Source organism: Quercus suber, unplaced genomic scaffold (assembly GCF_002906115.3).
Source record: "Quercus suber isolate HL8 unplaced genomic scaffold, Cork oak 2.0 scaffold_25, whole genome shotgun sequence".
In the NCBI taxonomy this organism is placed as follows: domain Eukaryota; kingdom Viridiplantae; phylum Streptophyta; class Magnoliopsida; order Fagales; family Fagaceae; genus Quercus; species Quercus suber.
Genome location: NW_027069490.1, coordinates 2147513 through 2165208, shown reverse-complemented (window position 1 = coordinate 2165208; position 17696 = coordinate 2147513). Strand labels below are relative to the sequence as shown.

Genomic DNA, 17696 nt, shown 5'->3' with positions numbered 1-17696 from the left:
GCCTATTAATATACCAACATTACCAAAACACCCACACACAGGCCACAGACAGCTGAGCTCGAGCTCGTGCCTATCCAAACAGTACGGGTAAAAGTAAAACGGTAAAAAGTAAAAGACAAACCAGTAGTATCTCAGTATCATCAATTAGTTGTATCACCCATCCTACCCCCATATTGATTACCCAATAATAACATGCCACGTCATCTATTCTACAGTGACCACCATCCCATGCAACAACAATACATGTACATGTCAAAAAATATTCACACACATAATGTCATTTGTAGGTTTTTTATTAATATATTTTTCGATTTTTGCTACAATCAATCAAACACTCTGAAAGCAAAAACAAAAGCAAACGCAGTGTCTGAGAATTTCAACTATCGATTCCCCTCATCGTCGCCATTATGTGAAGCAGATCCACACTCTCAACCTCGATTCCAAGAACCTCTTTGGTCTCTCTCTCTCTCTCGCAATAAACAAAACCTTAAAAAACAAAAACAAAAACCCAACAAACAAACACACTGTAAGAAAATGAAACAAGAAAAAATTGCTCCTTTTACTTGCTTTCTTCAGTACTTTCTTCTCTATCTATATTATTTTTCCATTTCGTTTTGTCGATAGTGATTTCGAGGTGTTTGTTGTATTTAAAACCATTCAACCTTTGAATCAAAAAGTTTTAATTTTTATTATTCAAAGGACATTTCTGACCAATTTTTTTTTTCTTTGATCAACGATTCAGAGAATAAACAACGACAACAACGAAAAAAAAAAAAAAACCAAAGCATGGCCGTGGTTGAAAATGGAGGGGTGGGGTCAAGCCGAAACTTCGAGGCGGCATCACAGGAATCATCCAACGGTCACGATCAGCAGGCCAACAACAACAAGCACACCCATGTGCGACTCAACCACAACCACCACATCATCAACGGTGATGGTGGTGGTGGTGGTCCGATTGTGATGTCCCACCACGATCAGACGCTGTACATTACTCCCACATCGGCACAGCAGATCGGGGCCCACCGATCCAACGGCGGCGGCGGTGACTCGGCGACTGTCTCCGCCGTTGAGAGCTACAATCGGGATATGAGAGAGTTACAAGAACTCTTCTCTAAGTTGAACCCTATGGCTGAAGAGTTTGTGCCTCCTTCGCTAGCTAATAACAACCAAGGTTTCAATTTGAATGCTGGGTTTTACCCTAACAACTTGGTAATGCAAAGCAACAACAGAAATGGATTTGTTAGTGGCAACACTGGCAGAAGGGTATGATAATATGGTTTATATATATATATATGTTTTCTTTTGATTTTCTTTTTGACCCTTTTGTTTGGAGGCTGAGAAATTGAATGTAAACGATAGAAAAATTATAGCTTTGGTGAAAATTTTGGTTTCTGAAGGGTTTATGAATTATGATTCTGGGTTTTAGTTTGTTTAAATTTTGCCTTTTTTTTTTTTGAGCTTATAAATGGGGATTTATGTGTGGCTGTTTCTTGGTGGGTGTTTGTGTTAGAAGAAGAATTTTAATCAAGGGAAACGGAGAATGAATGCCAGGACAAGTTTGGCTCAGCGAGAAGAGTCAATTAGGAGAACTGTGTATGTGTCTGACATTGATCAACAGGTATATAAAATCAAAACGTTCTTGGTTGCTATTATTATATGTCTTTGGTGGGTTATGTTTTGTGTGACTGGCTGTGTGTGGGACTGGTGTTTGTTTATTTGGAGCATAGGTCACTGAAGAACAGCTTGCAGCTCTGTTTGTCAATTGTGGACAGGTAATGGATTTTTTTTTTTTAAAAAAAAAATTTTAATAAATGGTTTTCTGATGTGGTGGTTTAAATTTTGGTCTTGAACAAGTTCTATTTTTGTGTGAAGGTTGTTGACTGCCGTATATGTGGTGACCCCAATTCCGTACTTCGTTTTGCCTTTGTTGAGTTTACTGATGAAGGTAATTTGAAGTTGTGGTACATAGTTCAATAGTTTTTGGTAGTTGCAATGAAATATGATGGTTCCTTGATCAATTGCTCCGTTGGCTATGCAGAAGGTGCAAGGGCTGCTTTAAGTCTGGGGGGGACTATGCTTGGATTCTACCCTGTGAAGGTGCTGCCTTCTAAAACAGCTATTGCACCAGTTAACCCAACCTTTTTGCCTAGGGTGAGAGAGCCAAGCTGTTATGACCATTGTATTTCTTGTTATCTGCAGTATTTTGAATATGTGTTGATTTTTCATTGGTTCTTTGGATTTCAGACTGAAGATGAACGTGAGATGTGTGCGAGAACTATCTATTGTACAAATATTGACAAGAAGGTGACTTTTTTTTGGTAGTTTATCATTGAATATGGTCCATGGTATGGCCTATAAAACCCTTATTACTTATTTATTTGGTTTGTTTTGTGCAGGTTACTCAAGCTGATGTCAAACTCTTTTTCGAATCAGTCTGTGGAGAGGTTCGAGATTATATTCTGAAACTTTTATTTCTTCTTAATGTTTTGACTAACATTTGTAAGGAATGCACAAATGAGAACCTTTTTTTTGGAAGCAGGTTTATCGCTTGAGGTTACTTGGGGACTATCACCATTCCACTCGTATTGCCTTTGTTGAGTTTGTAATGGTAATTTTCATTTTCTCTTTAATCATGCATGCTAAATTGCTTGTTTCCACATGTATTTTTTCCCTTTAAAGGGTTAAAAGATGTAAATCTAGCAGAGCTTAAGCAAAGTGTTTTCAAATAACCAGCTTTTGGAAGGGAAATTCTAGCAGCTCAGATTTAGTTCTAGGTCCTCTAATGTAGGTTAAATCCTGTCAATTATTGAGGAAGGCTCTGGTGGACGATAATGTTATGATACAGTCTCATTAGGAGGTTAAATTGAGTTGTAGTTATCCCCAACATAAAAAAGAAGAGATTTTAATTTTATGTTGATGAGAAGACTGTCAGGTTTGCGCTTGATAATGTAGGTGGCTACTCTCTCATACCATTGGCCCATTGGGCCACTTGGATTGATCTTGATTATATTGAGATTGGAGTGAGAGTATACTTCCAACCCATTTAAAACTAATACAAATTATCTTACCCTAACTTATCTACTTATATATATAAAAAAAAAGAGTGCGTTCAAACCTTTTGGGTCATTTTTATTGTTTATTATGTAAGAATTGTACTGGTCATGAGGGTAGTTTTTATTTTAAAGACAATAAGCTTTGAGTCAATTGGGATTGCATTGAAAATTCTATCATAAGGATTATTATTATTTTATTGGCTGCCAAGAATGACATTTATTGACTGCGTGTATTGCACATATGTCTCTCTGGAAAAATCAAGGTTGAAAAGAAATTGTTGATTGGCTAATTTTTTGTGTTGTGTATCCTCTCAATGTGTTGTGCATGAGTCTGTAGTCCACAAGGATCATGTCGATGATGCTATCAACAATCATATAACTTTGAGGATATCCCTATAACTCTTAATTGAGATGATCTTAAGCTTTAAGTATTATCCTGTTGTAGGATGGATAGATTGTTCTCCTAGAGTTAGGATGATAAGATCTTTTATTTAAGTCACTATTTTCCCTTTCCCAGATTTGCATTGTATGGTTTCCTACTTATACTTTTTGTATATCTGCTGCTTAGATTTTAAAATGTATGACTTCCCTTTGTATTTTTGGAGGAATTTTTTGTTCTAATTTGTGTCAAGATTCTAAATGGTGGTTGTGGGGATGTTTTCATATGACTGTTTGCATCCATATATTCTTGTCATAACATGATTAGCTATAAGCTGTTAGATAATAAATATTATCTAGAATTTTTTTTAGGGTTAGTACAAATGTAATTACATGTTCTAGGCCAACAGTGGTGCATAAATTTAGACCAAGAGGAGTAATCAGATTTGATACTTGGGAGGATTGTTGATAAAAACTGGGAAACACAGCTGCATGTGCGTCCCAAACGATTTATTTATTTATTTATTTTAAAATATTATACGGCTGGATGTTCCTGCCATTCCGGTATCAGATTTTGGTTTAAAATAAAGAAAAAAAAAAATTGCAAACCCATCAATCTCAAGTCGCCGGTCGTTGTTTACCTTATCGAACCCAGCCCACTTCTTCTTCCTTTTTTTATTTCCTCTCTGTTTCGTATCCGCTGGGTGACTGGTTTTTGCTCTTTATTTTCTGTCCTCTGGAGTCTAGTCTATCTTATTAGTTGTCAGCTTTTATTGTTTTCAAGTTTCAACGTTTCACTTTTGCTTCCTCTAGTGTGAGCCATGTGATTGGTTTTGGAAATGACAATGGAAAGTTAAAAAAAAGAAGTCCACAATAACTGTCAGACACTCAGAATTATTAACTTCATTTCTTTAAAATAAGTTCTTATCTGTCAGGTGATTGAAAAAAAAAACATGTTGATTGCTTTCTTCTTTTGTTGATTTTTCATGTAATGGTTATGTATACACTTTATTATCTCCTATTGCTCTTAAATTGATATACGTTTATTAATAATTAATTAATAAATGTATCCCGCTGCACCAGTGTCCTACTTTTTCAAAAATTGCCGTGTCACCACACCCGCATCGGGATCTGTGCAGGTGATTCCTAGATAAAAAATAATTGGTGCTATTAGTCCAGAATTGAGGTAGGCTGAAGGTAAAATGTAATGCTGTGTCAGGAATTGAGGTGGGCTGCCAAGAATAACATTTATCAACAGTGTGTATTGTACATACCTCTCTTATTTATTGAGTGGTAAAATCAAGTTAGAACAGAAATGGTTGATTAACTGATTTTTTGAGCTGTGAATCAGTCCGTATTCCATAAGGGTTATGGTGATTTTATCAAAAATCATATGACTTTCGCTCTAACTCTTAATTGAAATGATCTTATTTAATGGAATTATCATGCTGTAGGATGGATAGGTTGCTCTCCTACATTTGCATTGTATGTTTTCCTACTTATACTTTTTGTGTATCTGCCGATTTTAAAAAGTATTGCTCTCCTTTGAATACTTTGGAAAAGAAATGAATTTATCTAAAGTATATAAGTTTATTTATGACATGTATGACAGAGTTGTAATTAGTGTGAGAACAAGTATAGGTAGAGTCATACTTATCAAAAAAAGTACAAGTAGAGTCATCCCAAGTGAGTTTACTTTACTATAACTCTAGGTTTGCATCAAGGATCGTTTTAAGTCCACATATTTTTGCACTAGCAATGGATGAGCTCATTTAATCAATTTAGGGGGACGTCCCTTGTTGTATGCTTTTTGTAGATAGTTTTAGTTGATGAAACTAGATATGAAGTTAATGTCAAGTTAGAAATTTTATGAAATGCTTTAGAACTAAGGTTTTCAGCTAAGTAGGAGAAAAAGAAGTACATGAAGAACTTGCCTCTTGTTAATTCATGTTGTCTTTGTCGGTGTGATGAGGAAACTGTGGGTCACTTAATACTCCATTGTAAGTTTGCTTATACTTTGTGGAGGGAGGTTTTCCTTATGTTTGGGGTTCTCAATGGGTGATGCCGTATACAGTTGTCTCTTCTTTTCGCTTGGAGGAATTGGTTGGGGAATTATTCTTCAAATGTTTGGAATGTCTTATGTGGTTAGTATGGAAGGAACGCAATGCCCAAACTTTTGAGGACATTGAGAGACCTATTGAACTGTTGAAGACATCTGTAGCTAGGACTTTGTTTGAGTGGTCTTGTATTTGGGGCCTCACACATTGTATTTCCTTGTCTGATTTCCTTATTTCTGTTAGATCTGCTATTTGATTTGTTTGTATTGTTTCTTTGCCGTGTGTTTACAATTGTAAACACATTGCATTTTTGCTATCAATAAAACTTTTATTGCCTATCAAAAAAAAAAAGTTTAGCAAAGTAGAAACAAAGATAAATGAGCTGAAAGACTTGATAGTCAAAGGATACCAAAAACCTAGAGCTTTTGATAAGTTGGATCAATAATTCATTAAGATTGAGATTTAAAACGATGTTATTATGTGAACAATAGGACAAGAGTAGGGTGGAAGGTGGCTCAAGTGGAGAAGTGCATTGGGAGTGTGTAATAGAATATCTTTAAATTAAAGGGAACATTTTATAAGATTCCTATAAGATCAGCTATGTTTTATGGTACTAAATGTTAGATTGTTATGAAGCAACTTTTTTATAAAGTGTGTAGCTAAAATGAGAAAGTTAAGATGGATAAGTGAAAATACAAGAAAAGATAGGATTCGATACGAGGAAATTTGCTTAAAGATGGGGAGTTGCCTTTATTGACGAAAAGATGAGGGAGCGTAGGAGACTGCTTGAAATGGTTTGGTCATATTAAGAGGAGAGTTGATTCAAGTTGAGAGTGAAAAAAGGTATAGAAAGACCAAAATTATAAAAGTAGCAGAAAAGTACATGTCAATTAAAGAATGTAAATTTGAATAAAATAGAATGACAGAAAAGAATATACGTGGGTGACCCTAACTAGTCTATTGAGAATCCATGCTTGACCCCATAATTTGGGATTAAGGTTTGTTTGTATGGTTTCCCTTTGTATTGTTGAGAGGATTATTCTAATTGGGCCAAGAGCCTTGTAGCTCAACTGGCACCTCCTTGTGTTTCCAACAGAGATGTCTATGGTTCAAATCTTCCCTCCCCATTGTAATTATAGAATTATAAAAAAAAGAGGACTATTCTAACTGGTGTCAAGATTCTAAAGGATGTAGTGGATATGTTTTCTTTAGGCTACTCTCTGTATATTTTTCCTTGTACATGAAGCAGGTTACTTATCAAAAAATAGAAAAGTACTGCCTGCACCCATAATCTATTCTTGCCATAACACGATTAGCTACAAGCTGTCAGATAAGTTTTTTTTTTTTTGGAATTTTTGAAGGCTAAGTACAAATGTTACTACTGTTCTTTCACCCTCCCCCAAACACTTGCACACGGAATAGCGTATCAGCTATCTCAATGAGTATAAAAGGAAAATTTCAAATTTTCTTGACTCACAGTAGGATGATACTATGGGTTGGTTTAGGCCAAGTCGTGCTTTAGTGGGTCATATAAATGATATGAGCTCTAGGCCAATTACAGTGGTGAATAAATTCAGACCAAGATAAGAGTAATCCAATTTGAGACTTTGGCGGATATATGATAAAAGTTAATGGGTGCTATCAGTCCAGAATTGAGGAAGACAGGAGGTAAAATATAATGTTATGTGCAATAAAACTTTGTCTTATGCACTGAGTTTCATCCATTAGTTGGCAAGATGTGAGCCACTTTAGCTACCATAGGTTCAACAGCTTGCATATTCTCTCCCTTGCTTTTTTTCTTACTTAGTTCTATAAAAAATTACTTCTTAAGTGATGCACAATTTGGATGGCAGGGTCCCTATTGTGATGCAGTTTAAGCACCATGTTACTTTTAAAATCACATTTTTTTTTTTCTGTATAATATGACTTTATTCTAAAGCCAAAAGCACCATACTTCTAAACTTGAAGAACATCCTTATTTGCCACATTATTTGTCGTTGTCAACAATAATAACAACCTAGCATTAGTTCCAAATTATTGGGGTCGACGGCCCATCCATAGTAGCGTGACTAAATCTTATGTAGGCCGTTAATCTATTGCAACCCACCTTGTGGCTTGGGCCTTACCATGAAGAAAATATGTGGCACTAAGCACAGACACATGCAGTGCTCTTAATCTCCTCTTAACCTGGATTATAAAATGTTGTTACGATATTAATGAGGCAAACATAATGTATTGTGCCCCCAATTTGAAAAGGCCAAATGCCTTAAGGAAAAAAGTTGTGAAAATCATGCCATTTAGGCTGGTAGGACCAAAAAAGTTTGTACTGTTGACCAAATTGGTATGGTGAAGCTCCTTTAATAGTTGACACAACGTGTGTATCAGCCTGCATCAACTGTTCCAAACTGAAGCTCCTTTTCTCTCTTTTTATTTTTTTATTTTATATTATTATATTTTTTTAAAATAAAAATATTTATTATTTATATTTTTATTTTAAAAAATACAAATCTTGCAATACTGTTATGAGCTTTGATTTCTTTGTTGTTGGTGTTAGCTTCTCCTCTGGCACTTTCTTTGGATTGGCACCACTTTCGCAGCTCCCTTCATCCCTCCACCATTCTTCTTTTCTTGATTGGTTGTGTTGTGTCAGACTTAGACTTAGGTCCATGTCATTGGTAAGAGAAGTGGTAAGCTATGTGGTGTAATAAGGCACCACATGTATTGTTTGTCTTTTTTTTTTTTTTTCAAATTAGCACCTGTGTCAAAGCTCAAGGAGTGCAACTGCAATATTTTATTGTGCAATTTTTTATTTCCTTTGATCAGATTTGGGTCAACATAAGAGTTTGTTATACATGCACACACGAGCCGTGTATATATTTTTAAATTTATGATATATTATATATAGCAGTAATTTCGAAACGGTGCATAGGTACTGTTCGGTACCAAAATAATCTATTTTCCTGGCCAAGCTGAAAGGGCCTCATGTATGGTATTGATAACTTCGCTTAAGATGATTGTCTTGGGAGATGAGAGTAGGGCTTGGACTGTATAATTCTAGAGAGATGTTCAATTTTATGGTGGAGGAATTGGGCTGAAGTTTGCTTTATAATCCCTTTTCAGTTTGTTATAGTATGTGTACCAAGGATGCCATCCACAATTTTCTTAAAGTCTATTTTTTTTTTCAATTGAAGTCTACTTAAGTGTTTACTTCTTAGAATAAATAGAAGATTTTTTTTAACTTCAGAAAGCTATTGTTTGTAAGCTTTTGTCTCCATTCCTTTTTTGGTTTTTTAAAGTGCCCAATGTTCATAGCAATATTTCTAATCTTTGTTAGAGGGATATGATATTTAGAGGTTTTAGCTTTGTATAGACCAGTTGAAGATTTCCAATTATACTACCTCTCTAGAAGTGAGGTACTACTATGTGCCACTTTTGAAAGTCTGATAATTTCAATAAAATTAAAACTGGAAATCAATTTATATTTTGTACAAGTGTTTATATTAGTTACAAGGAAGCTATGTGCTAAGCTGTGCTGACTTTAGCTTGCAGACGAGGCTATACTGTTTTCTTTGATAACATGGGACTTGTTTTTTAGTTGGTTGTCTTATCTCTGGTTCTTTTTGGACAAGTAGTAGTGGAAGGGTTGATTATGCAGAACTTTGCTTTATTTTTAGTCTGGATCAAACAAAACCCCGAAAAGTGATTATATGTTCCTACTAATTGATTAGCTCTTGTACTAATTGAATTGCACTCTGGCCATAAATGAGTAATGATTTTCTTTTTGGTGTTACCTTTTACTTTTAGATAATATTTTTGCCCATACTTTTTGGACCAATGGTACCCCAAAGGGGTAGCACAGTAAACTGGAGACTGCTGCTCATAAAGTGGAGGTCACTAGTATATTGCATTTCCCTTCCAATTGGGATCTAAAATCTATGGAAAAGGGAGAAAAGGTTTTTGAACCAAATGGCATCTCCCCTTTGCATGAACAAGGGGTGGATCATGAATAGTGAGGTCACAGGTTTAATCCCATTCGGAGTGTGAGTTATATTTAAAATGGGTGGTTATGCAATCCGATCCCACTTAAAGTGGTGTCCTGGGGGTTATATTTACCTTGAATAAAATAAGGTTGAACAGTTTTGAAGTGAAAATGTAGTTGCATGTTGGCATATTAGACTGATAATGATTTAATATTTTACTAGAATGGAAGGATTTGAAGTGGGTTGGATCATATGCACAAGTCATATTGTTTGCAGTTTTCCTGATTGTTTTTCATGTACATGATCCCCTAGAATCTTCTTCAACATCTTTTTTATGGTTTGAGAGAGCTGATTCAGGATCTGCTGCTTACCTTGTAAGGCTTGTAGTGCTAGTGACCATAAAATTGATTATCTAATTGGGGTTTTATCACACGTAACATCTAGTCTCAATTTGCCTTGATCTCTGTATGCTGCAATGTATTGAGATGTGACTGGAATATATTTTTCTTCCTTCAGGCTGAAAGTGCAATTGCTGCTCTCAACTGTAGTGGCGTTGTTCTAGGTTCATTGCCGATTAGGTTGGACTGCTTTCTCCTTCATTACTCACCCTGAATTTACTTTTAGATAATTTTTTGTATCATACCTTTTGCTTTGTTTATCTAATTGATTTTTGGTGTTGTGTATGATCAGGGTTAGCCCATCAAAGACACCTGTGCGCCCTCGTGCTCCTCGTCTTCCCATGCATTAAATCAATCATCTTTGGCATCTGAGAATGATTTACCGTTCCAGTTTAAATATATTTAAATACACACACACACCATGTAAAGATTTCCATCTCTGGTTGTCTGTTTAATATATATACTTGTCCACTGCTTCCATGCTATGAGATCTTTTGTCATCATAGGGTTTATATTTTGTTTATCCTAGCATATATAGAGTTGGGTAGAATTTCTGAGGCTCTAAAAGATTTCATGTATTTGCTCGTTAATATGGATTTGGATTTTCCGTAGATTAAGCAATGCTAAGAAGTTTATGACTCATGAAAGTCTTTGTGACACACTTGAAAGGATCCCTTTTTTTCTGCAAAGTTATTTGAAGATATATTTCAAAGATAGCTTGCTAGTCACATGGCTGGCTTGGTGTGCAAACAAACATACGCTAACACATTAGTCTACAAGTTTTTGATTTTACACAAGGTGATTAACATTCGGTACTCTATCTCTCTCTCTCTCTCTCTCTCTCTCATTGTTGTTTGAGAATTCTTGTCATACTGATTCTGCATTATGTTGCTTTAAACCTATCTTGTGCTGCCCATTTATTAGAATGGTATGCCTGTTGTAACTAGCTGTCAATTGTCTCTTCAGGACATTGATTTGCCAAATTCGAGTAATTAGTGTTTCTACTTATGAAATGATGAGGTTTTAAGAAGCTGTACCTAGTTAAAGGAGTTAGAAAATAAGTTTAGCCAAGCATAAGCTATTGAAATAAAGCGGAGTACTATTGATAATACATCCATATGATAATATTATTATACTTTTAAGGTCTATTCAAGGTGGTAGTCTTCTTCTCACAAAAACAAAGTAAAGTAGTAGTCTAGAATGTGTAGGCACGATTTCGGAATCTGTCTGCATACATATAACTCTGTTCCAAGAGGAGTTTAGCTTATTGCTCTTTATCCATGGCGTGTAGGGATTCTATGGAAGGCTTAAAGGTGTAGCATGCATCTCACTGATTTGCCATCTATAAGCAACTGAAATGCTTCGTTTATCTTCTCAAATGGAAGCTCATGTGTAATAAACTCTTCTAAATTCACCACCTGAAATTGACCCCATAGCACAAACGTTAAGATTGATGCTATAATCATAAAAAAAAAATTATTAAGCATTAATAACATTGATAGACCACAGAGCTACTGACCCCTTGCATGCACTCTTTGGCAAAATTAGGCAGCTGGGTCTTCCCTTTGAAACCTCCGAAGACTGATGCGATTATTACGCGACCAGTAAACAACTCCATTGGATGTAGGGGAAGCAATTTTGGGCTTGTATGAATCCCCAATATCACAGTCAATCCCCAGCCCTGCTCATTCATGGGCCAATATTTGTTTAGTGAAAGAATTTTATTAACTTAGGTATACACATTTTTTTCAAGATTCTTTTTCACTAAGTTGATATGATTGGTATTAAAAAAAAAAAGTAGTGTACTTTTTATTATTATATTAAAATTAAAATTTATATAAGTAGTGTCCTAGTTTGAAATATTTGAAAATCCCTATGAATTGATAGTGTGTTGAATGAAACTTGAGAATTGTGAATTTATGACATTTTTTAAGTTCATTAAATCCACCACTTGGGTGTTGCAGAGGCGACAAAAAGTAGTGTACGTTGACAAGTTTTGAATAAGTTGTGAACATAAAAGATTTGGCTTTTTTCTAGTACTTTTGAGTATGGAATGACACAATCTTTATACGTATTTTGAAATGAACACGTGTTATTCCTATGTCCCATTTTGTACACATAAGGTAGGGGTGTGCATGGGTCGGGTCGGGTTAAGGGGATGTTTTGACCCAACCCATCATAGTGGATTAAAAAAAATTCAACCTAATTCAACCCATCACATAAGTCCAACCCAACCCATAGTCGGGTTGAACCCATGGTTGGACAATTTTTTTATTACTATTATTATTAAATTAAACAGAAAAAAATATAAATATAAATATATTAAAAAAAGCCCAAAGATTAGTATCAATAACTCCTTAAAGGCAAACAACACTAATGACTAAACAACAATAGTAATTTATTAGGATTTGTGTGAACTAATTACTTTTATGTAGGATAGAAAGAGCTAGTTATTTTAAAAAAAATTATTAATTATATAATATATTTTAAATATATATTAAATATATGGTCATATGGGTGGGTCAAGTCGGGTTTGAAATTTTTGACCCGAACTTAACCCGACCCGCTATCAAAAAATTTTTTGTAACCCAACCTAACCCACCAAACCCTAAAAACCGACCAAATTCGACAGGTTGGGTTGGATTAGGTTGGTTTTGGCAGGTTGGCTGCCCACTCCAAATATAAGGAAATTGTCTTCAGGAAAAAAAAAGTGTGAGCATTGCTAAAAGACATTGAAAACGAGATCGAAATTAGCAGTACAAATGGTGATAAGTTGTGTGTTTTGGTCAAACAATTGAGTGGAATAAAACAAAAAGGAAGTTTAATAAAAGGCACCTCATGTGTAGATAAGAAGGCCTCCCGCAAAACCTCCGAGATTCCTGCACACTCGAAGCTGTAGTCAACGCCTCCACCAGAAGAGCTAGTTATTTTAAAAAAATTATTAATTATATAATATATATTAAATATATGGTCATATGGGTGGGTCAGGTCGGGTTTGAAATTTTATGACCCGAACCTAACTCGACCCGCTATCAAAAAAATTTTGTAACCCAACCTAACCCACCAAACCCTAAAAACTGACCAAATCCGACAGGTTGGGTTGGATTAGGTTGGTTTTGGCAGGTTGACTGCAAACTCCAAATATAAGGAAATTGTCTTCAGGAAAAAAAAAGTGTGAGCATTGCTAAAAGACATTGAAAACGAGATCGAAATTAGCAGTACAAATGGTGATAAGTTGTGTGTTTTGGTCAAACACTTGAGTGGAATAAAACAAAAAGGAAGTTTAATAAAAGGCACCTCATGTGTAGATAAGAAGGCCTCCCGCAAAACCTCCGAGATTCCTGCACACTCGAAGCTGTAGTCAACGCCTCCACCTGTCATTTCCCTTATACACTGCGACCACAACCAAGCATTCTCATTTTTTAATTTTTATTGAACTTCTCGTACTCTTTTGTTGGTTCGTTTTTGGATGGTAATGAAGTACAAGTTTGTGGTCTTGAAATCTACACTTAACTCAAGAAATAGTTAAGATAGAAAATTTAGTTTGTGATTATAGTAATTCACTAACCTCATGAACTGGCTTCTCAAAATCCCTTGGATTTATAGTGTCTGTGATTCCCATGGCTCGCCCTATATATCACATGCACACACAACGTAAACTACAAATTTGTGGGGATGAAACTTTCCACGATTAATCGATTATTATGATAAACACCATCATCATTATTTGTACAATTAAGCACAAAACATAGAGCAGTCAGCAAATCACTTCATGAATAACAAAGTAGTGAGATACAAACTATGTTTTGTACCAAGAAAGCATTTAAGTTAGTAAGCACCTTTGATGAATTTGTTGGGGTTGATATCAACACCAATTATTTTTGTTGCTCCTCGTGCTCGTGCTCCCTCAGCAACCTACACCATATTTTCAATTGTATTAGTTTTAGGATTTTGTTAATGAGTTTCATAAAAGTACAAATTGACATGCATTTTTTTTTGCTGAATAAATTGACATGCATTTAATATCTTATTATTAGATGCTCTTTTATATTTTTAAGATATAAAATCAAATTGTTCATAAATTAATATTATAAAAATAAAAAGATGTTTGTATGGCAGATGCAATTATAGCTAGTAATAAAGAACTTGTTTTTTGGACAGCAATCGAGGAGTGTCTTTTGGTAAAATGCGCCTCATTAAGTGAAAAATTATTATTCATCTAATGATGCAATTTTGATTCATATTAATTAATATGTAACTTACTCCCATTAAAAAGAAAATGTAACTTACAGCGAGTCCCACGGCACCTAAACCAAAAATTGCCACGGTTGACCCAGCCCTAACATTGGCAATATTCCATGCTGCTCCAACTCCTTGATCAAGTTCCAAGAATTTCGCATGTCAAAACAAATCACAGCAGAAGTGAGAGATTTCAAACTTCTGGTTTGTAAGCCTAATTGCAGGCTATATATATATATATATATAAATGCTTATGAGTGCTTTTAGGGCACTGATTAAGAATCCAGTTAAAGAAAGTTTTGATAACACTTTTATGGAAAATAAAAAAAAAGCTGTTAAAACATTAATTACTTTTTTTTCTTTTCCTATAAAAACTTTCTTTAACTGGATTCTTAACCTGTCTAAAGACACTTGTTAGCATGACCCATATATATATATATTACTAAATAATATTTAGATTAGCAAAGTTTCGAATAATTTCTTACTTGTAATTTTTTTTTTGAGGGAATACAAATTTTTTTTTACTTATACTGAATACTGAATATTACTTATGTAAATATTTTAATGGTGACAAGAAATTTTAAATTCTTTTACACTATTAGAACTTGTGAGATTTAACTTTTTGTGAAACATGCATACAACCTAGTTATGTGATATTAATTCTTCAACCTTTTTACTTTTTCTTTATGTGAGATTTTTACTCACATATTTATATCTAGCATTATTATAAAAATGTATTTTCTTTATTATTTATCAGATTGGATATTATAAGACCTCTCTTTCTCTCTCTCTCTCTCTCTCTCTCTCTCTCTCTCTCTCTATATATATATATAAATTTTTTATTTTTTCTTTATGTAAATGTCTTGTTAAAAAAAAAAAAATTTTTTTTAAACTTTTTTTATTTTTTTCCTTTACATAAAATTTTCACTTACATATGCAAACCTAGTATTATTGTACAATGATTTAATTTCTTTATTAATTTAAAGCTGCACATAACGTCATGTTGTTTTCAATGGAGACAACTTGATTTTATGATGAAACTTATTTATTTATTAATATGTACGTATCGCATAGAGGTATACATAATATCGTACACTTATATTAATTATTATTCATAAAATAAGATTTTGAAAGAGGTGATATCGTATGTATCTTGACATTGGAGACAAATTGATATTTATCATAAATGGGAAGATCCTTGAGTCTCATCAAAGGCACGTGGCAACTATTATACAAAGCCACCACACAACACACGCATAGAGGTGTGATTCTTAGTTCTTACCTGTAGAAACACCGCAGCTCAGCAATGTCATCGTTTTGAGAGAAGCATCAGGGTCAATCTTGACGACGCAAGCAGACTCAACCACTGTGTACTCACTGAAAGTTGAGGTGTTGAGAAAATGGAAGATGGGTTTTCCTTCTTTACACGAAAACCTGCTCTTGCCATCATTGACCATCACAGTCATGAATGGGTCTACTCCAGCTCTCTCACACATATTAGTTTTCTCACACTTGCAGTATAGGCAATCCCCACACTCTCCGTTGAAAATTGGAACAACATGGTCCCCTTTTTTTATGTCCATTACACCTTCACCTACGCTCTCAACAATCCTGCAACCAAAGATTGTGTCCAAAAAAGTTGATCTAGTTGTACTTGTCCAGAAGTTGACTGGATGCAAACTCAGATCACATGCTTTGATAGATATTATGATAAATTATCTCTTATTCTTAAAACCTTAAAACCTTAAGTTGTTAAGAGATGAATGTAATGATTTACCCATTATTCAAATAAAAATCTTCTTTTCAATTTAGTATTTATAACATGTCAAATATATATACATACACACACACATATATATATATATATTAAATGCAAATTTTGTTTACTTTATAAGAAAATAAAAAGTCATGTATGATAGTTACCATTGATAAAACTTGAATAATAAAACTGGACAGTGGATTTTTATTTTCCTTATTTTAACATAATCATAAAACACAGGAGGCTAGATAGGCAAAAAGTTTTCAAATTGATTTCTTATACAATGAATATGGATAATATATAGCAGGTTGATTGTTGAAGCCATGAGAACATGGTGTCTTACCCGGAAGCTTCATGGCCAAGAATTCGAGGGTACGCTCGCTGAGCTTCATTCTTCAACAAATAACAAGGTTTGTGCCAAAAGTCAGAGAGAATTAATCTAAATTGGTGTATTCAAATTATATCATAGATAAAGTTTTTGAATGTCGGTTTGACATGTATATAATACATACCTCCCCTTGCCAAGCGCTGAGATCTGTATGACATATTGAAGTAAAGAGGATCTTGATCCGAACCTCCATTTTCTGAGGGGGATCCACTCTCACTTCTTCCATCACAAATGGCTCACCCGGACCCCATGTAATAGCAGCTTCAAACCCACCATACAAAATGAAAATGAACACTATTATAAATCAATAATGATTGTGCAAGGAGAAAGAGAGAACATATGTATAATAGCTGAACCTCTTACCTTTGCAAGTGATGACCTTCCCTGTTGTCTCACTTGGGTTGCGCAAACCATTTTCCATCTTTCTCTCAATGTTGTAGTATTAGCTAATATTGCTGATCACCAGTTTGCACAGGAATTTGTATGATGCTTCTTCTGGCTGTTTGTTTTGCTTATTAATTTGTTCCTTGAATTCTTGTGGCACCAACACCACTCTCCCTGACTCAGATTTTATAATTAATATCAAGAAATGAATCCACTAGGCTACGAGCGAGTCGGTCGAAATTGTGAATTACATACCAGTAGGGGTAATATTGACCGATAAGATTTAAAGATTTTTTTTTTTTTTTTAAATTATAAAAAATAAAGATAAGAGCAGCACGAAGCTTTCGGTGACATATCACATACGGCATGCGACGGCGCAGCAGAGTAGGCCTAATATTAAATTTATTTCTATCTAATGGATCGGTAATACGCGCATAGAAAAATTTAAAATAATATAATTTTTTGTCAATTTTAATTTTTTTTCTAAATATGGAATTTAATAATTACCTTAATTATTAATAAATATTTATTATACTAACTAATGTGTAACTTATGCATACACATGAATACATTTAAAATTAAACAAAATTTTTGTCATAAAAATATAAATAATTAGTCAAATTATTTTTTTTTAAAAAAAGTAAAGGTAAGTAGTCACATGTTAAATTTTTTACCTAAATTTAATATTATTTATGATCATTTTTTTTCTAATTTTTAATAAGATAGAACGTGTGATGATTTTTGTTGTGTGGTGATTTTTATTGAGTATATGTGATTAGTTATTTATTTAAATTTTATAGTTTTTCAATATTAGACTCTTAGTGTTTTGCACTCATTAACTCACTAGGCACAAAGATTAAAAAACTTAGATGGAAACATGACACAAAATTAGCTGACAATTGAATTCTAATTTGGAATCTAATTGAATTCCTTTTAAGCTTTGACTTTAATTATATATATAGATTGTGTTTATATATGAAGACATTCTACATTATGCATTTATTATTAGGAAAAAGTTAATGAATACTCTAAGAGCATTGATTTATTAAATATTTTTAAA

The 17696-nt window shown here is 34.0% G+C and overlaps 2 protein-coding genes across 4 annotated transcripts; one reads left to right on the top strand and one right to left on the bottom strand.

The window, feature by feature from the left end:
* Window positions 1-285: 285 nt before the first annotated feature.
* Window positions 286-10527, top strand: LOC112005689 (polyadenylate-binding protein-interacting protein 11). 3 transcript variants are annotated; one of them, XM_024037990.2, is made up of 11 exons: window positions 286-455; window positions 743-1263; window positions 1511-1618; window positions 1728-1772; window positions 1873-1945; window positions 2039-2151; window positions 2245-2304; window positions 2397-2444; window positions 2540-2608; window positions 9985-10046; window positions 10159-10527. In XM_024037990.2, the coding sequence occupies exons 2-11, from the start codon at window positions 787-789 to the stop codon at window positions 10214-10216; spliced, it is 1113 nt and encodes a 370-aa protein (XP_023893758.1). In that variant the 5' UTR covers window positions 286-455; window positions 743-786; the 3' UTR covers window positions 10217-10527. The 3 variants fall into 3 exon arrangements, with proteins under 3 accessions (XP_023893758.1, XP_065623373.1, XP_023893761.1); XM_065767301.1 differs by having other exon boundaries at window positions 286-526; XM_024037993.2 differs by having other exon boundaries at window positions 287-455; window positions 1514-1618.
* A 439-nt stretch (window positions 10528-10966) lies between these two features.
* Window positions 10967-16889, bottom strand: LOC112005657 (alcohol dehydrogenase-like 4). Its single transcript, XM_065767293.1, has 10 exons — window positions 16616-16889; window positions 16377-16513; window positions 16208-16257; window positions 15388-15716; window positions 14157-14239; window positions 13706-13781; window positions 13435-13496; window positions 13164-13259; window positions 11386-11547; window positions 10967-11284 (listed from the first exon to the last, which is right to left on the bottom strand). The coding sequence occupies exons 1-10, from the start codon at window positions 16671-16673 to the stop codon at window positions 11174-11176; spliced, it is 1164 nt and encodes a 387-aa protein (XP_065623365.1). The 5' UTR covers window positions 16674-16889; the 3' UTR covers window positions 10967-11173.
* Window positions 16890-17696: the final 807 nt, after the last annotated feature.

Excerpts from the sequence above, each read along its gene's own strand:
- LOC112005689 (XM_024037990.2), top strand. The coding sequence starts at position 787 with ATGGCCGTGGTTGAAAATGGAGGGGTGGGGTCAAGCCGAAACTTCGAG. Across the intron at positions 1,946-2,038 it reads TGTTGAGTTTACTGATGAAG|AAGGTGCAAGGGCTGCTTTA; the intron begins GTAATTTGAAGT and ends TTGGCTATGCAG. Across the intron at positions 10,047-10,158 it reads CTAGGTTCATTGCCGATTAG|GGTTAGCCCATCAAAGACAC; the intron begins GTTGGACTGCTT and ends GTGTATGATCAG.
- LOC112005657 (XM_065767293.1), bottom strand. The coding sequence starts at position 16,673 with ATGGAAAATGGTTTGCGCAACCCAAGTGAGACAACAGGGAAGGTCATC. Across the intron at positions 13,782-14,156 it reads TAGGTGCCGTGGGACTCGCT|GTTGCTGAGGGAGCACGAGC; the intron begins GTAAGTTACATT and ends AATATGGTGTAG. Across the intron at positions 13,260-13,434 it reads TTGAGAAGCCAGTTCATGAG|TGTATAAGGGAAATGACAGG; the intron begins GTTAGTGAATTA and ends TTGTGGTCGCAG.